The sequence below is a fragment of the Nothoprocta perdicaria genome, unplaced genomic scaffold (assembly GCF_003342845.1).
Source record: "Nothoprocta perdicaria isolate Ctin4 unplaced genomic scaffold, notPer1 scaffold_169, whole genome shotgun sequence".
Lineage (NCBI taxonomy): Eukaryota > Metazoa > Chordata > Aves > Tinamiformes > Tinamidae > Nothoprocta > Nothoprocta perdicaria.
Genome location: NW_020454860.1, coordinates 1 through 20,037, shown reverse-complemented (window position 1 = coordinate 20,037; position 20,037 = coordinate 1). Strand labels below are relative to the sequence as shown.

Sequence of the window (20,037 nt, the reverse complement as noted above, 5' to 3'; positions counted from 1 at the left end):
GCTACCTGAAGTTTTTGCCATTGAAGCTGTCATGACAGACCTGGGCTGCAAAAAGCCCAGCGACTGCACTGTCTCAAGGCTACTGAGCGTTGTGGAGAGCGAACTCCGGGCTGGGAGAGACAAAGGCGACCCCACTGAGAAACAGCTCCAGGTCATCTTGGAGGATGCGACGCTCTGGCAGCGATTCAGGGAAGTCACTAATGAAATGATCGTGACCAAGAACGGCAGGTGAGTGATCACCTCAGCCTTTGGGCTAAGCATAGACCACAGCCTGAGGGGGGTTAGGAGCTGTAATAACAAGTGCTGTGCATGCAGGGCAGAGGGGCTGTGAGAAGCACCTAACATTGCTTCCCCTGTAGCCTCTGAGTCCCCTAAAGATGGCACGTGAACAAAACAGGGCAGCACTTCTCTGTTTTGGTCCCTGCTGAATCATCCCTGCCACCCTTTATTCCTAGCTGTAAAACGTGCTGGAGAAATACAGTGATTGACTTAAGGTTGCATGAAAAGGGGAACATCCAACAGGGAGTGGATGCTCTCCCAAAACCGTTTGAATCACTTCTTGTACCAGTGAGAATCAGCTTTCACTAGCAGGTCCTTGCCCATACACCTCAAACTAGTGTTGAAAGGCAGATGGATGATATTATATCCAGTTGCTGAAACTCCTGCCTCTGTGGCCTTGGGGAAAAGAGCCCATACACGCAATCTGTTCTAGAAGGGGTATGCTGCATCTGGGCCTTGTGTGGCATGTGTGCGCAGTCAAGATTTACCTGGTCTCATAGATTTGCTGCTATTGCCCTTACAAGCCAGTGCAAGTTATTCCTTAATCCACAAGGTTTTAGGAACACAAAATACTGTAATTTAAATAGGCTTTTTTTTTTCATTATTTGCTGGATACAGAAAAGCATAGGAGAGGGGAGTACAAAACCAAGAGTGGAGAATGCTAATTCTGTACCAGGCACTGGCTTTGAAGAGACTCCCCAGAGAGGTTCTGCTCTAAACTGGGCTGGTAACAGAGTCCAGCCCATCACAGGAAGTTACTAGGCTAAGGTTCACCTAGTACTAAGGTTTTTATTTAATCTGTTAACACCATTGCCCCCACATCTGCACATATATATATATATATATTTTTCAAGGCTTTACAGAAGATCTGTGTAAGAGAGAGTGTAAGAGAGAGGAATTGAGAGACAGTGAGTAAGAGCTACTCATTTCATGTGGCCTTTATCAATTTTGCAGAAAGATACTTCGATTTAGCAGCATTGTTGTTTTTGACTGCAGCTCAACAAGGAACATAAGATGATGGCAGCAAAAGAGGAAGAATCTAGTCAATTAGCTTAGCGAGGTTATCCTCTTGTGAAAACAGCTGCATTCCTAGAATGTCTGCTCCTGGCCAGCATGGCCTAGTGCAGCCCTTACTCCTCCTAAGGGCCTCCAGCAACAGGCATCTTTTCTTGTTGAGGCTCTCTGTATACTCAGAAGACGTTTTTGCTTCGTTTAAACTGTCTATAAAATTTCCATTAGGCCAGGACAAACTTCTATGTGGACTTCATCCTAGTGTAAGGGTTCTTAAACTGGTTCTTCAGTATAAGTTTAAATAAATAATTTTAAATAAATAAAAAAACTAAGACAGGCTTACCTCAGATTAATTAAATGCATCCAAAGAATAACACCTTAACTTATTTTTTCAATTTCTTCACTCTTACCTTATGTTAATTACCATTGTAATTAACATAAGGTTAACACAGCAGATACTGTTTCTCACTAAATATCTAGGTGAATGTGTAGATACAATCTTTTCATGATGGTGGGTGGGAACCTATCAGTTTTTGCATATGCCTGGTTCCTTTTTATTTGATTATGGAAGTTCCCTTATTTTTCTTCTTTCTAGCCTTTACACTCCTTAGCTTTATCCTGCTTTTCCTGAAGCCATTGACAGACATACTATTGCTGATGTGGGCAGGAACAGGTTTCACTTTTCCCAGACTACAGCATTCTCAAAATATAAAATTCTAAAAATATATTATGCCATGTCCTCTCTATACATCATTATAGCAAAGCTACTGTACTACTGGGAACTATGAAAAAGGCTCTTTTGCATTTCTGAAAGTATCTTCTGTTACAAATGGATCAGTGAACAGGCACACATACAAAAAAAAAGAGAGTGTTCTGCAGTAAAATCCCTCCTGGGAAGTCCATGCATAGGCTCTCCAGTGAGTGCTGAGATTTTGCAGGTTCAGGAATCTTCAGCATATGTCTCTAGAGGGCGAGAAGAGAAAAGAAGATGATGACGATGATTTAATTCTGCTGAATCCTTCTTGCAGAAGGATATATGAGTGCTTTCAAAAAGTGCATCCTAAAAGTAACGGAAGAAAAACAATCTGAACTTCTGTCTGAGGAAACTAAGGTAATTTGGGTGGAAGCTGTTAGCTAAAGTCACAAAATGAAAGCAGATTCAGAAACATCCTGGAGACTCTAAGACTGACTGGCCAGCAATCCTCAAGTATAAAACTCCAGTGTGCACAGTTCTAGCTACTTGTATCATTTGCACTTAGTATTGAGGGCTACCAAAATATTGCAACTGGGTAAAATAAATTTTGCATAAATTACAGGAACTAAGTATCTATGTGCAATGGCAAACCAGAAACTTTCATGTTAACATATAGATATGTCTCCAATGCAGAGCATTCTAGTGTTTTGTTAGAATTATCATCTGCACTTACCTAGGTGTGTAGAAAAGTTGGATGTACTCTGAACAGAATAGACCCTAGCAAAATTAAACCATATCTTCTAAAGTAAAAAAGAAACCCAAAAAAATAAACTCAATGGGTCTAAATGTTGCTGTAATGCTGATAGGGTGAGAATCATTGTCCTTTATTTTACTCATATTTATATTACTCAATTTGCATTTCAATATTCAACCTCTCAGTTTCCTGACTGAGACTGTTTTCTGTCTTAGTGTTAATATCATATCAGCTACATAGCATCCTGATGCTTTGCAATATATGTTATTCGCTGAAGGAAGAGAGGTTCCACTAGTCCTCTTTGCATAAGGGGAAAATCTATAGTGGATCAATGCAGATAAACACATTGATTTTTAAATGCTAGACTTTCATCAGTTGTGTGAGGTCATATGTATATCTACCTGTACATTGAAATCCAAAATTTGTCTGAAAAAAAAAACAGGAAAATGATCATTTGTAAAGCTAAAAGAAAGACAAAGCATATTATTTTTAACAGCAAAGCAGTTTAATCAATGGAATAAGTGATGCCGTGGATTTTCCATCATGACAGTCTGTGCAGTCAAGCCATGGTGAGCTGGGAATTGCAATGTGTGAACAGGGATTAGCACAAGGAAGTGCTGTAACACGCTATCCAGAAGGCTAAAGTACATGACCATTTGTTCTGTTCTGGCTTTAAAAGTTGGTAAATCTTGGGGGGATAAACTTGAGCCTCTCGTTAGAGAGGCAGTGAAGGTTGGTTTGTGGGCAGAGCAATTAGCGATGTGAGTTTGAGATAGAGTTCTGTGAAATCTCATGAAATTAAATCTTGCTTGCTTCTCTCCTCCACTTCCAGTCAGTAAACCACACAGTGGGTTTGCTATCTTGCAGCTTGGCTACATGGGCAGCTGGGGTTGCAGGCAGCAACACACCTATGCGTTTTATCGCATCCCAGCTTGATAGCTGCATGAGATTATTGTTTCAATCCATGGATTTAATATGGAGCAGAAACATGGGCATTAAATGTAGCATATATTGCATGTGTAAATGTAGTTCTGGGCAGAAACATGGGCCTTTGCTGCAATTCAAGTTAGAAAGGTCAGAATTCAGTATGTCTTTCTAAGTGTTGCAGTGATCCTGTATCACTAAGTATCTACTTTAGACCATGTTTTTCCCTCAGTTCCTGTGTTTTTTTCTGCGAGCAGAAGGTGATGAGTGTATACTGTAGGAGCTCTTTAAGGATAAACCTCAGCAACAAGGCCATGGACCTCAAGCAATTGCCGTGGTTATCTGGTGTAACCAATCACTGCATCGTAGAGAGTTTGAAGATGCTTTGGCCTGTGAAGAAAGTTTGGCCCCGGTCTGTGAGTCTGTGACAGCTGCCAGGAAAGGGAAGAAGGGACAGGGCACAGCGTGGCTGTGTAGGAAATGAGAGACAGCAGCTATGATAATCCTCCTCAATAATGACACGTGTTCCTTGAAAACTTAAGAAACATAGTAAAGAGGCTATCTCTGGGAGACTGCTCCCTTTTCCCAGTTCCTGAAACTGTGGAAACCCTTTTAACTCCATCTCTGTGTCATTTACTAAAGAAACAAAATTATAATTAGAAAGAAACTGTGAAAAGGTTTCATTGTACCTTTAAGCTCAGACGGCTCTATTCAAGGAAAAAGATGTTTCAAAGTACTTTCCCAAAACTAAACAAAGATGGGTTTTCAATTTTAAATGCATAGGATAGTATGAAGGCTAGATGATACAGGTTGTAGAGCTTAGTAATGTTCAACACTGYATCCAACTTGGAAATAAAGGCCAACTAATTTGTCTTAATTCAGCTGATAAGCAAGGAGACAGATGGAAGGATGGGGCCAAATTACCGAAACGACTGCCAAATGCAGGTCTAACAGCAATTATTTTAACCAGACGCACCAAGTTGAAGATTTACCTAAAAATAGCCCATGAATACCTATATTTAAAAAAGGGGAAAATGTATTTCAACTAATTCAGCAGGGATCTTTTTAATAGATCCCTACAGTAAGAGCTGAGGTTGTATGACGAAGGAGAAGATAATCAAATGTACGGAAGACAGTGAAATATGAGATTAAAAGCAAATTACTAAATTTAAGTCATGCCAAACAAATCTGATACAACACTGATAACGGAAATATTTTCAGACAAGCAAAATATAGTAGACTTATTAAAGTCTACTATAATAGACTTATTTAAGTGAAGCTACCTGGAAATTGTTACCCAAATGGGAGATGATGAGCATTAACACAAGGAATATGGGATGTAAAGTAATGGAGGAAGAAGTAGTGCTGGACTTCCTCCAAGGCCTGACATTAGAATTCATTTTAATACCTTAATTAATAATCTTGGTACAAAAACTAGGAGTGAATGAGGTTTAAAAAAAAAAAAAAAGTGGCAAAGTTGAGCAGACTCTACCCCAGAGATGGGCTTGCTCATCTTCATCTGCTGAGCCTGGAATCTGAGTGGTTCATTACCTGTAAGTGACAAAGGCGGTGAGAAGATGACCTGGACTATCCATCCATTTAAGGATGAGTGAATAGAACAAAAATTAAAAAAAAAAATGTAAAAGGAAGTGTGATCTGAGGCCACATCAAGCATTTCCAGAGTATAAAAATAAAACATAAGAATAAGAATAAGAATAAAAAAACCCCATAAGAATAAGAATAAAACATAAGAATAAGAATAAAATAAAACAAAACAGGAACTGATATAGTTGAAAATAGGTTAGAAGGACAGTATTCTGGATATATAAGTTATTGAATTGCACTTCTTGTACATCTTGCACATTAATTACATCTTGCACATTAAATACCTGGAAACCTGAACAGAAAGAGGGGCAATACAGATAACAAGAGGAATGAAGAAATTTCCGTTTCCTTTCCTAGAACAAATCCTGGATTACTTAGATTAGCTCACAAAGACTGTGTACTATGTGCATCTCTTTGAAAGAAGGAATAAAAACCTTCCTATGAGGCCAGTGTGGGCAAAAAATCTAGCAGGCATCTGAGTATCTAAGTGAGGTTAAGTCCTGAATGCTTATGATTGTAGGGCATTTCTCCATCCTTCTAATAACATAAGACAAAATGAGACTTGGCCCACTGGGCAATGTAAGGGTGATCAAAACCCCAAAGAAGTGCAATTTATTATATGATTTTTGAGTTAACATATGCTTCAGCTCCCCTTCTCAAACACTTTCAACTCTGCTCAACCTTGTTCATGTCTTCTTGCTTCACATGTAAGGATATAGTTAAGATATCTAATTCCCATGGAGTCTGCTAACCCTGTTCACAGTGCATAAATTAAGTACGTTTGTTCATGAATCTTTGCATGATCCAGGCCTTATATTGTATATGATCACTTGGACAAGAATATATCAAATGAAACATTCACCTTTAATGGACTTTCCTTCAGCTAGAGAGGGAGATGGTCTTTTTTTTTTTTTTCCACTTTGAGCTGATCTGTGAGCATCTGGCCACAAACATATTGTAGAGTCTTTCAAAACCAGACTCCAGTAGTCTTTTGCTTTTCTGTTTCCTGGGCAGGCGCATGTTTCCTGTCTTAAAGATCAGCGTATCAGGCTTAGACCCAAATGCCATGTATTCCTTCCTGTTGGACTTCGCCCCCACTGATGGCCACCGCTGGAAGTACGTCAATGGAGAGTGGGTGCCAGCTGGGAAACCGGAGCCACCAAACCACAGCTGTGTCTACATCCACCCAGATTCTCCCAACTTTGGGGCCCATTGGATGAAGGCTGCCATTTCCTTCAGCAAAGTCAAGCTTACCAACAAGCTCAATGGCAGCGGGCAGGTATGGCCTCATGTTTCTTCATGCACCTCTTGGCTTTAAGCACAAGCACTTACCAATCAAGAAATATCAAGAGTGCATTTATGTAATTATAGAGGCCCTTACAAGCCTCTTCACCCACAGATGCCAATTATTCTCTGGAGGCCAAATATAAACAGGAATAAACAGGCCTTAATTGGCGCTTTCAGATTTTAATGGACTTCTTGATATTAAGAGAGACAAAGTGCTGTGGTTTACTTAATCATCAGGGTGCTTTTCAGAGCTGGTCTTGCGTGCTGGGTTTTTTTTACATAGGACTTCAGAGAAGGGGGAAAAAGTGGTCATGGGTATTAGGTTTTTGTTGTGTTCCCCCATGTTGTTTGGTGTAAGTGGAATGTTGGCAGGAGTCAGATAGCAGAATAAAAGGCTGCTCCTAAATGAAATAATTGCTATGTCTGCCTCTGCATCATGATAATTATCAATATTCTATTGAATCAGCTTTGGTCTTTGGAAAGAAACCACATGTACCAGAAATAAGTGAATTTCTCTTTGAACCCCTTAAAATGCAAACAGGAAAATTAGTTTTGTTTCGTCTTTTATTTTTGATGATGCATCTGAAGGTAAAATATTGCACATGATCTTTTGTTTGCTTGTTTGTTTTGTACAAAACTCCTACATTGAATGATACTTGTCAGCCCATAATCAATTTCTTTCATGTAAATATATGTTCTCTACTCATTATTTCTATTAGGTTTGTGAGGTACCTACATAAGCCTAGTACCCCCATTAGGTAGGAAATTATCTCAATTTTTACAGATTGGAGAACTGAACAGAAAAATGACATGACTTTTTCTAAGGAAGCGGCATATAAGAGCTTTTGTGAAGCATGAAACAGGATTTGAATTTGCCAAGTGCTGCTCCTGTATCTGGGACCTTAGGAGAGCATGCACTGGGGAAAGCAAGGGGAAGCTACAGGAAAACAACCTGGAGGATCAAACAGACCCAGAGAAAAACTAAGGGAACCAGATGTGTGTGTGTATATACTAAAGTGTGGAGGAAGAAAGTAGTGAGCAAGGGAGGAAAAAGTGAAGGAGAGAGAAACAAAACAAATGTCACTAAGTGGTAAACAACTGAAACTCTCCTTGTTTACTTTTGAAATGTAGACAGTAGTGTGAAGGTAAATTATGTCACCACTCCGTGCTTCAGCTTCACCACTTGTGCTGTTGCTAAAAAGTAACAGTGTATTTCCAGAAGCTCATGTCACGCACACAACACTTTCAAAAGTACAGATGTTTTTAAACACCTCTTGTGTAAGATACAAGTTGCTTAAAGAGCCTCTGTAGGAGAGGAGTCCCATTAATTTGAAGCTATTAAGGCAACTATTTGCTCTTGCTGCCTCTTTTTGAGCAATTCTGGGCTCCCCAGCATAAGAGGGATGTGGAACTACTACAGAGAGTCCAGTGCTGAGTGACAAAGATGATTAAGGGATTGGAGCATCTATCATGTGAGAAAAGACTAAGTGAGCTGGGCCTGTTTAGCCTGGAGAAGAGAAGGTTGAGAGGGGATCTGATCAATATGTATAAATACTTGAGGGGAGAATGTAGGGAGGATGGCGCCAAACTGTTCTCAGTGGTGGCCAGTGATAGCACAAGGGCAATGGGTACAAGCTGAAACACAGGCAGTTCCACCTCCATGTCAGGAAGAACTTCTTCACTGTGGGAGTGACAGAGCCCTGGAGCAGGCTGCCCAGGGAGGCTGTGGAGTCTCCTTCTCTGGAGGTCTTCAAAACCCGCCTGGATGCCACCCTGTGCCACATGCTCTAGGTGTGCCTGCTTGAGCGGGAAGGTTGGACTAGATGATCTCTAGAGGTCCCTTCCAACCTCAACCATTCTTTGATTCTGTTCTATAAAAAGCTTTAAGTCCAAGTTTGGTGAAGTCTTGCCACTTGCAGCCCTATGGCCCTTCAGAGAGGAGGAAGGAATCTGCCCTCCTGCTCTCAGTAAACACAAACTGGGGATTTAGCAGTGACACTTGGTGTATTAGAGAGCCAGAGGAAAAGGTCAGCTGTGGGACGCCAGAATGGCACCAGGGTCTGTCTGTCTGTGCTTTGTTTTCTGCAGATAATGTTGAACTCCCTGCATAAATACGAGCCTCAGGTACACATAGTTCGTGTGGGAGGCCCTCACCGGATGGTGATGAACTGTTCCTTCCCTGAGACTCAGTTCATAGCTGTGACTGCCTATCAAAATGAAGAGGTAGGCGGGTGCCACAYTATGCTCTTGTTCCTTACTGATAAGATATATGAAAAGCTTATTAATTACAAGATAAGTACATGCCAACAGGCAAGCCAGTCCTTATCTTGTTTCCCCATTAATCCTGCAGTGTCATACCCTATCTAGCCTAACACTCTCTTGTCCTTCTGAAGTAGAACATTATTTAATTCAGTGTTTGATTGTACTAGTAAGCCAGATTAAGTTTGAATATCCTTCCACAGCTATCCCAGACTCATCCATCTGTCTTGGCATCTGAAACTCTTGCTGAAAGAAACCTACAGTCAAGACCAATATGTTTATAACTCATTCCATGCAAAAACTTTATACCCAGCAACAAGATTGTAACAGAGGGATGATTTCCAGTGTGAGCATTGCTAACATATCTCTCATCACTTAACTATTGGTGCTGTAGATTTGACTCATACTCGTATGAAATTCAGTGTATTCAAGCTGTCTTGAAGGGCCTAATCATACCATGTAGCTTGCAAGATTAGATYGTGCCTAATCCTGTGGCACAGATAGGTGTTCTGCAAAGAATGGAGCTCCCTTACAAGTAGCCCTGGATAATGTATGTGTGGGCATATATTTTGTTTGGCTAACACTTATTGTACTCTGGATGATGTTTTGTCAAGTCTCTGTTCCCAACTGTCTTCACTAATATGCTTTTTTTTTTTTTTTTTTTTTTTTTTTGCAAACTCAAGATAACAGCTCTCAAAATCAAGTATAATCCCTTTGCCAAAGCCTTCCTGGATGCAAAGGAAAGGTGAGTTCGGCTTCTTTTTTGCTTTGATAGTATCTTGCTGATGATATGTTTAAAACTGTGGTAGTACAATGTGAAAGATATCAATGACATAACTTAATTTTGTTTCTGTTGTCTGAAATCCAGAGTCACCCCACTGAAATTAGTGGGGAGGTCTCTCTATGACTGTTAGCACAACCTGTTTTGAAGTGGGTGAGTGTTCTCTGGAGGATCCTCCCACTTAGTCCTGTCTACACAGACAGCCTGAAGTGAGAGGGAGTGAATTCCCTCAGTAATGTTATACATTGTATTTACAGTCCAATTAATCCCATGATTTGATACCTCAGAGAGAATAAAGGGTAACTGCACATGTCAGAAAGCAGAAAAGCAGAACTGAAGTGAAATTGCACTGTGATTGTAATGTAGCTCCACTGTTCTTATTAAACTAATCTGAGGATGTGTGGTATATTCATTAAATGTAATTCCATAAGAGATCACTATGTAAGATGTTAGAGGTGCTTCTGTCATCAGAGACAGATTGATTTGCACTTATCTTTCCAAGTTTCCCTTGTATTATCCATGCTAATGCAGTGTGGCTCTACTATCTCCATAATCTAGAAGCTGAACTGGCCATAGGACCATGTGAAGGTTTATGAGTCTAGTATAGCCTTAAAAGGAGACTATCTAAATCATGGTTTCAAGTTAATAATTGCAAATATATATATACAGATATATACATATATTCTTTTTCCTGGAACAGCTGTTTTCTGCCACACGATGTCTACCATGTGCCTGCAGGAGAACCTGTCCCGCTCCTGATTGCTAAGCAAGCTGCTGAGTCTCACCCCAGAGTTGCAGGCTGGGAAAGGGAGCATTGCCTCAAGCTTGCCTAGAGGCAGAGGCAAGGARGTAGAGTTCCACATTGCTGCCGGAGGAGTGTGGCACCACTGGCACTCCACTGGCAGCGCAAGCAGGAAAAGCAACCATTTAGATGGTCACCCCACAATAGATGTAGGGTTCCAAGTCAGCCTCTGAAATCAGCACAAACTAGGGATGTTTTTTATGTGTGTCACGAAACTGAAGTTTCTACTTCCTTTATGGCAGAGCAAAGAAACATCTACTGCCTAGCAAGTGGTTAAATGGGGTGGAATTTCATCCTTTCTGACTGTATTCCCTTTTAAATTATTTTAGTGAATAGTTCTAAGGATTTTTAGTTTCTTTTATAACTTACCACTGAATATTTCCCTTTCAGAAACCATCCAAAGAATGCTCCAGAAACAGTCTCCGAAGGTCAACATATGACGTATTCTCACTGTAAGGTTTTCGTTTATGCGAGCTGGAAGTGTTGTATAATATGGTTGGCACTGGGAACCTGGCGTTTGCCTCACTGGATCAGACCAGTGCTTCATTATGTCCTCAATTCTGTCAGTGAAAGGGAGTCTTAAAAGAAATGGCCAAGAAACCTCACAGTAGGAAATCATGTGACAGTTTCCCCAGAGGAATCATTTCCTTATAATACAGTTTTTTTGATACTAGAGAGAATCTAGAAACAAGATGATGAAATGATATATGGTATTTCTATGATTCTCTCTCTTTCCTTTTCATATTTTCATATTTTCATATTTTTATATTTTTATATTTTTATATTTTTATATTTTTATATTTTTATATTTTTATATTTTTATATTTTTATATTTTTATTTATATTTTTGTTTTATTTGTCATCTCTAGAATTTTGTCATCTCTAAAATTTAACTTTTACTGGTGAACAGCTTGGAAAGAAGAGGGTGGAGCAGAGGTTTTGTTCATTTTCACAGTGGTCAGAGTTTTGTTCACATTGTTTTTGACATTAGGATGTTGTCTGTTTGTTCCCAAATCTTGTTTTGGGGTTGTTCCATTGTTAATACAGGTTAATGTTCCATTAAACCTGTATTTTGGAATCTGCCTGGTGTTTCTGAGGCACAGCTGATTTGGAAGGAAAGATGGTTATTTTCTTTAATGCACTGTTTCAGTGTTGTAATAGTTTTGTCCTCTCTTTCCTGTTGAAGTGGGAGGCTGGCTGATTTCCAACCCAGACACAGTATGTCCGTCGGGAAGTTCTAACTATCAGTACCCAGGCCCCTTGCCTCTGCCGGCCCCACACACTCCCCATGGCTGTGAGCGATACTCAACCCTCCGAGGACATCGGGCTGCTCCGTACCCACCTTCATACATGCAGAGAAATCACTCGCCTGCAGGTACCACTGTAATTTTTCTTTGCTTCCAAGGAAGAGACGCCATCAACCTGACTGACCCTTGTTTTATATTAGCATAAGCAGAAAACCAACCAAGCAAGAGGAAGGAACATGACAAGTCTCTCTGTAACAGTCTGCCTTGAGCTCTGCACACACAGTATGTTTAAGGCAGCAAGCAGAGAAAACAAAAGATACAAAGAGATAGGTACTAGAGTTAGGTGCATTGTAACTGTTGGCTATAGATGCAAGTGAATGATCTCACTTAAATGACACTCTCAATTATACAAAAATATGAGAACATTGTAGGACTGCTTCTAATGTCATGTTGTGATGCAGTTGTGCCTCACGTCAAAGCAGTCCTTAGGAACATCATTGGGGCTGACTTGGAATTATGCTGTTTTGCTATTGCCAGAATGTCTCCTGCGTCCTCTCCATTCTCTGCATCTGGATCTGGAGTTCCAGAAGCTGATTTTCCTTTGGCAGGAGGAAATTGGCTGGAAAGAAAAAGGGGGACGATAGAGTAATTTGTTCTCTGATTATAATTAAGACATCCTATTTAACAGAAATATTTAAGCTCGAACTCTAAGAAAATCTGTATCAAAACATTGTCAGTCATATGTCAGTCACTATTAATCAAAGACTATTGCTTGGACTTTTCCAAAGTGCTTATCTTATGTCTCTCATGCTGTATCTTTTTACATACTATGTGTGAAATTACAATTGCACCTTGCTGCTCCTTAATAAAGAAGAGGATTTTGTCCTTTTACCTGTGGTTGGGAAAATATCAGCAGCTAAGATTGCTTCCTCAGGCCTCCCTGTTTTCTCTTGTCCTAAGACACTGTCTCTGCAACAGTCACTGAGGATTTGTATTTCTCCCCAAAGTGAATTTGTTGGAGAGCCCCAGCAATAACCTTCAGGTATTCCCAGGACATGACAGCTGGACTTTGCCATCCTCTCCACATGCAAATTTGCTCTCAGTGCCTCACAGCAAAGGAGCTGCTAGCCCTGGGCCCAGGTAAGATTACAGGAAAATTACTGGTATTGGGAGCAGTGAGGCTTGTAGGTATGAACAAAGCCTTACGACAATCCTGATTTCGTAACTAATATCTGCTCTTGACCTGGTACACAGTCTTCCTTAGGCAGGTCACTTTGTTACTAGAAAGCAAGTCCCTCAGGCAAACAGCACCATCCTTGTTTTGCAGATGGAAGACTGAGGTGACATTCATCTGCGTTTAAAAAAATGTGAGCCTTATAGAAATATTAGTTATCTGTATATGTATCCACATGCTAATGTCTCTCCAATCTACTCTCCTGTATCTCAAGATAGGAAGCCTTCTGGAGATCTTTAAAAGTAATATTTCTGCAGAGGTCAGTTTGATTATGGTAGTTTTAGCTTTTTCTTATCATGCCTATTAATATGCATACTGCACTTGCAGCATATAGGATGCCTCATCAAAATTGTGTTCTGGAAAATCATTAGAATAGTAAGTGACTTTTTAGGAATAAAAACTGAATTTCTTGATACTGCTAAATGGTGTAATAAGAACTTGATTTAAGGAAGAGGAAGTGAATGGCAATCTATTGTAGGAATAAGAAATAGGATGCCTGGCCCTAGAATAGAGAGTTATCTAATACTGAAAGCTAGGACTGGCAAATAGGAATAGCCAAAAAAAAATACTAGCTTTGTCGATAGAGTGATTTCACTTAAGTGTAGGTCTGCAGGTGAGGTTAGAGGAATGTAAGCCCCTATGTCTCCACCTCCCCTGCCACAGCATGGAAAGCTCCCCTATTGGCACAATGCCGCAGTTTCCTTGAGCTTCTCAGTCCTGTGCAGCACAGGCAGGGAGCTGCAGCGAAGATGCAGCAACATGAGCAGAGTGAGAGAGTGGGGACACCTGCTTAGGCCTCTCCTCATTTACAACCCCATGTTCCACTTGCATTGGTATCAAGGAATCCAGTCCAGAACTAGGCCCTTCTTTCATGGCCTCATGTAGATGAGATGGTGAAAGGTCTCTGCACTCATTCACATCTGAGCTGCACCTGCCCTTGTGGTTCAGACCTTTTTCCAAGCTTTAATAAACCTCCTTAATTTAATATGTCCCAAGAGCCCAATCTGAGTTTCCTAGACTGATCTTTCAGGGAACATAATCATCTGCTCCACAGCATAATCATCTTCTCAACAGCACTTTTGAAAATTTGGTTCTTGGCATAGCCACAAAGAACTCTGGTACCTAAAATTAGTGGACATGCTAAAGCCAGAGTATTTTTATCTCTGTGCTTCTCACTAGTCTCTTGCGCAAAATGAGAATCTTACCCATGTGCAGGGCTGTAGTGAAGCCTAATTCATGATCCATTATAGATATGCAGACATGTTGTTAACAGAGCAGTAAACAGTTCCACGAGGGGCTGAAATATAGATCCTTCAGAACCAATTAGTTAACAAATATGTCCTTTCTTCCCAAAATAAATGCACGTATTTATCCTGTAATTTGGGTACCATGAAAGTCAGTTGAAATTATTTGAAATGTAAACATTTTTAAAAAAATACCCTTGAAACTCACTTTTATTTATTTGCACATTTCTCTCCATACATCTCTCTTAAACTCTGCAGGTCTATCTGTCCTTGGTATTTTTTCAGTTAAGATGTCCAAACCTCACCTAGTTCAGTAACCTGATTCAGATAGCAATCTTTTACCAGAAAATGTACTTTACTGTACCAGAGCAAATTTTGAGGTGGGAAAAAATGTTTTAAAACAAACAATTCATTTTCTATTGCTTTATTTTTGTTGTTGTCTGTTTTTCTCCAGCCATTACCCATGCCTGTGGACGGTGAGCAGCAGTGCTGTAAATGTTGCCAACCCAGGCAAGGAGGTGAACAGCAGCCCTTCAAGCACATTCCTAAGGGGAAATGTCCCCTTACCCACAGCATCTTCATCAGTTCAAATCCCTCTGCAGGGGACAGTGTCTGGCAGCATGGAAACACAAGGGGAAACCGCTCTAGCCAGACTAGCTGACTCTGCATGGACATTCTCACACTCTTTTTAATAGACTGAGAGCTCTGAAGTGCCAAGTCAAGCAAAACCAATGCGAGCAGCAACAGATGCCTTAGCCTAACAGCTCACAGAAGGGATGTGTGTGCAGAAAGCTGACTTCATCAATCATCACTTTCCATAATGAACCTCTTGAGTGCCAGAGAAGCCAAGGGGTATAATGGAAAGGCAAGAAAGTTAGAGGAGCCAATTTATCAATGCAGCCTTTCTGCATCATTCAGGATGATGACCAGAAAGAATCGTTATAGCTAGCTTTGCTTCTAAATCATGTCAGAAAAGGTCAGATGCATGAGTCTCAGTGAAGCAGACGTGACAGCTATTTATGTGTGTTTATTTTAAAGAGTAGTTTCTGTTACTAAAGGCCACCTCCAGGGAGCTTGTAAGCAAGTTCCCCATACACAGCTTAAAGGGTCAACACTGCTTTAAAGACATGCAAAAATACAGAATTTAGCACACAAAGGTTCCCACAATGCCTGAAACTAATTTCTTCTGGGGATAAGGGGATAAAATTACAGCTTGCCACCCTCATGCCACCTGCCTACAGTGTTCTCGGTCCCCTTCCTTCCTGCAGGTCATGGGTACTCTGTGTGCTATACAGCAGATACACTCCAGCTGAGAAAGTGGCTGAATTGTAGCTCTGCAGCAGGTGAAGCATCTAATAACAGCATTTATAGTCTCATGCAAAAGTCTTGGAAATGGAAAGCTTTGGTGTTTTACTATATATGTGTTATATATGGGGGGAGGTAAAAGAATAACAAAAAATGATATTCAGGATGGTATTTCACTTAGCTTTGGGTATAGAGTACAAATAAAATACAATTTATTGGGTTGTTATGGTCCGCCAGTGCCTGCCTTTCCAAGAGGTAAATGTGTACAACTAATTGCCTCTGAAGCAATCAAAAGCAGTTCAGGCAGAAGCAAGTAGACAGGAAAGGAATTTTCTCTGTCAGTGCCTGGCTGTGTGATGTTGGGCATTTGACTGTCTGTCCTTTTTTTTTTTTTTTTTTTTTTTTTCCCCCCCCCTTTTTTTTTTTTTTTTTTTTTTTTTTTTTTTCCCCCCCCCCCCCTTAGGTAACAGTTTTTGCTTTCCTAGGTGGATGCACAACCTCTAGCCTAGTGGAAGCTGATCCCATCTGGGGTATCTAACCACTCCTACAAGGCGAAAGCAATTCCCTGTCCAGCTCCCTGCAGATCTTCCACGTCCTCCTGCTCTCAGACTACCCTTGCAAGTTCTTTCCCTGGTAGAAGCCAGCTTATGGACTTGCTTTGCACTGCTGCTAGTCCCTGACTGAAGGAAGGAAAGAAGCAGGAGCAAACCTGAAAACACATGTGCAGCCCCTGCATCTTCCTCCATGTCCGACTGAGCCCCTGTCTGCATTTCTCTGTGACTGCTGCCAGTCTAGTTCTCCCCTCCTTTCCTCTCTGGTAGGGACTGGAGGGACAGGCCTTCCTCATTTCCCCCACCTGTCCTTTCAGCTTTGCTGCAGCAAGCTGAGGTGCCAGGATGCACCCAAGAACCTGCTGGATTTACTGATGTGTGCTGCTGGCATGCTGTCCAGACCCACGCAGTTGTCTTAGTGTGCAGCTCTTGCTGACAGAGGCCCTGGGCAAACAGGAGTTATGAGTAGAGGGTGAAAAGCTCTATGGCTTGTTATCAAGCTAGTCCTTGCCAATTCTGGCTTCAAACCCTCCTCTCCAAATTCTGGCAATAGCTCAGTGACAAGTTTCTCCATGTTGTCTTTCTCTGCCTTGCAGTCAGAAACTTAAGTAGGTGTTTCTCTCAAAAATAGTTAATAAACTTCATCTGTAAAGCAGAGCTAACTTATGCTACCCTCTTCTGGCTGTTCAGCTCTCTATGCACACCACAAATAAAGATGGTTATAGATGCTAAACAACAACAACAAACAAGCAATGACTTTCAGTGCTCCAGGGTTTGCTATGCTCTTCTCACAGTTAATGAGTCTAACAGTTAATTTGTTAGTGTTCCCAGAGATTGCACTTCTGTAGTGAAATGTTGATTATATGAAGTTATGAAAATTGTGTTTTTATTTTGCAAATAAATAAGCTAAGAGATGCTCCCCACAAGTGATCACTCCATCCGTGAGTGAGCATTCCACCCATGAGTGAGCACTCTGCCCCATGTGAGTGAGCCCTCCCACATGAGTCAGCACTCCCTCCTAGCACCACGACTGTGAGTGAGCACTGAGTGTTAGTGACAATTCCTCCCATAAGTGAGCACTCTTCCCCCTGTGAGTGAGCATTACCCCTGTGAGCACTCCCTCCCATAATTGAGCATGCCCCATGTGAGTGACCACTCCGCCCCTGTGAGTTAGCACTCTGCCCTGGTGAGTGAGCACTGCCCCCTGTGAGTGTGAGTGAGAACTCACCCCCCCTGCCTCCGTGAGTGACCACTCCGCCCCATGTGAGTGAGCACTCCCTCTGTGAACACTCCCTGCTGTGAGAACTCCACCTAGCATGAGTGATCACTAATCCATAAGTGAGCACTCCACTTGTGAGAACTTCCCCTGTGAGTGTCAATGAAAATTCCCTGTTAGTGAGCACTCCGGGCTGAGTGAGCACTACCACCATGAGTGAGCACTCCTGTGAGCACTCCCTCCATGGGTGAGCACTCCACCTGTGAATACTCCGTGTCCCCCGGGACTTAGCACTCTGCCCCTGTGAGTGAGCACTCCCCCCACCCCCCATGAGTGAGCACTCTGCCTTTGGGTGTGAGAACTCCCCCCCGCCGTGAGTGAGCACTCCCCCCGCCGCCATGATAGAGCACTCCAGTGAGACAGCACTCCCTCCATTAGTGAGCATTTCACCTGTGAGCACTGCTCCTGTAACTGTGAGAACTCCCCTTCATGAGTGAGCATTCCTACTATGAGCACTCCCCTACGAGTGAGCACTCCCCACAGGAGTGAGCACTTCACCTGTGTGTGAGCACTCCGCCCTGCCGTGAGTTAGCACTCTGCCTCCCTGAGTGCATACTCCCCCCACCCCGTGAGAACTCTGTCCTGTGTGAGCACTACCCCTGTGAGCACTCCCCCAGTGAGTGACCACTACCTCCATGACTGAGCACTCCCCCTGTGAGTGAGCACCCCCTCATGAGCGTAAGTGAGAACTTCCCCCATGAGTGAGCACTCCGCCCCATGTGAGCACTACCCTCGTGAGTTAGCACTTGCCCTGTGAGTGAGCATTCCACCCGTGAGCATGCCCCAACATGAGTGAGCACTCTGCCCTATGTGTGAGCACTCACCCCGTGAGAATTCCCCTGTGAGAGAACTCCCCCATGAGCACTCTGCCCTGTGAGAGTGAGCACTGACCCCATGACTTAGCACCCCCTCTGTGACTGAGAACTCCCCCCGTGAATGAGCACTCCACCTGAAAGTGAGTGCTCCTGCCACCCATGATTTAGCACTCTGCCCCGTGAGAACTCCCTTCCGTGAGTGAACACTCTGCTTTGTGTGAGTGAGCACTATACCCCCATGAGTGAGCACTCCCCCCTGTGAGTGAGCACTCCACCTGTGTGTGAGCACTTTGCCCCGCTGTGAGTTAGCACTCTGCCCCCAGGAGTGAGCACTCCTCCCGTGAGTACTCCCCTTCTGAGTGAGGATTCTCCCCTGTGAATGAGTACGCTGCCCTGCACAAGTGGTCACTCTCCCCATGAGTGAGCATTCCTCCAATGAGTGAGGACGCCCCCCGCCCCATGAGTGGGCACTCTGAGCCTGTGAGTGACAGCTCCCCCAGGAGTGAGTACTCCCACTGTGATTGTGAGAACTCTTGACCTGTGAGCACTTTGCCCTGAGTGAACACTGTGAGTGAGAACTCCCCCTGTGACTGAGCACTCCCCCCATGAGTGAAGACTCCCCCTGCCTCGTGAGAGAGCACTCCTCCAACGAGTGAATACTCCACCTGGAAGTAAGCACTCTGCCCTTCATGAGCACTCCCCCCTCCCTCCCTCAGTGAGTGAGAACACCCTCCTGTGAGTGAGCATTAAACCCTGTGAGCACTACCCTGATGACTGTACACTCCTGCTGTGAGTGAGAAATCCCCCATAAGAGAAGAATCCGCTGTGAGTGACGATTCCCCTCATGAGTGAGCACTCCCGGGTATGAGTACTCCCCCATGAGTGAGCACTCCACAGGTGAGTGAAAACTCCCCTGTCAGTGAGCACTCCCCACATGAGTGAGTACTCGACCTATGAGTGAGCACACCACCTGTGAGTGAGCATTAAGCACCCCTGTGAGATAGCACTCAGCCCCTGCAAGTGAGCAGTTGTAAGGCCTATAAAGGGTTAACAGGGTAGTGTGCTTTCCGCTTCTGTAAAAATCCTACCCCCTAAAGCAGTGAAAGGAATAGGAAATGAAATACACAGTTAACCTTGAAAAGTGCTTCTGTAAATATAGCTTGCTAAAATGTAGGAAAAAGACTTGCAGGATAAAATATACTGCTCTTGCTGCTCTGTTAGGGTTCAGAAAAACAGAGAGACGAGAACCACTGTACGAATTGGAGTGGAAAAAGTATCCTAAAAGAAATTTAGCAAATTAGAAAAAACGATCCGCAGAGTCCTTTTACAAATGAGTGACTCCTGGCTGCCTATAATCAAAACAGGCTTGAAATCCTTCTGCACAATTAGGGTTAGGGTTCAGGAAAGCAGAGAGCATAGAAGCACCATTGTAGTGGCAAAGGAGAGAGGCTCCTAAAGGGAGCTTAGCAACCTAGAGAAACCTCTGCTCAGCTACCTTTCAGGAATGAGCGACTCCTAGCTGCCCATAGGCGAAACAGGCCTAAAAGCCTTCTTCACAGTTAGGGTTAGGGTTCAGAAAAAAAGAGAGCATAGAAGCACCATGGCAGTGGGATTGGAAAGAGGCTCCTAAATGAACCTAAGTAACCTAGAGAAACCTCTGCTCAGGGACCTGGCAGGAATGAGCGACTCCTAGCTGCCCACAGGTGGAACAGGCCTGAAAGCCTTCTTCACAATTAGGGTTAGGGTTAGGGTTCAGAAAACCAGAGAGCGTAGCAACACCGTTGTGGCTTTGGAAAATGTCTCCGAAAAGAACCTTAGTGAACTAGAAAAACCTCTGCTGAGAGACCTTTTAGGAAGGAGCATATCGTGGCTGCCCAGAGCCACAACCGGCCTGAAATCCTTCTTCGCAATTAGGGTTAGGGTTAGGGTTCAGAAAACCAGAGAGCATAGCAACACCGTTGTTGTGGCT

At 42.7% G+C, this 20,037-nt stretch overlaps 1 protein-coding gene across 1 annotated transcript; it reads left to right on the top strand.

Annotated features, from left to right (window-relative positions):
* Positions 1-16: 16 nt before the first annotated feature.
* On the top strand, positions 17-14,913 carry TBX19 (T-box 19). The gene is made up of 8 exons (XM_026035874.1): positions 17-228; positions 6,282-6,546; positions 8,643-8,777; positions 9,497-9,558; positions 10,787-10,848; positions 11,583-11,771; positions 12,651-12,783; positions 14,576-14,913. Exons 1-8 carry the CDS (start codon positions 32-34, stop codon positions 14,811-14,813), a joined length of 1,281 nt encoding a protein of 426 aa, XP_025891659.1. The 5' UTR covers positions 17-31; the 3' UTR covers positions 14,814-14,913.
* Positions 14,914-20,037: the final 5,124 nt, after the last annotated feature.

Coding starts and splice junctions, on each gene's coding strand:
- TBX19 (XM_026035874.1), top strand. CDS start 32: ATGACAGACCTGGGCTGCAAAAAGCCCAGCGACTGCACTGTCTCAAGG. Junction 6,547..8,642: donor AGCTCAATGGCAGCGGGCAG/GTATGGCCTCAT, acceptor TGTTTTCTGCAG/ATAATGTTGAACTCCCTGCA. Junction 8,778..9,496: donor CTGCCTATCAAAATGAAGAG/GTAGGCGGGTGC, acceptor TGCAAACTCAAG/ATAACAGCTCTCAAAATCAA.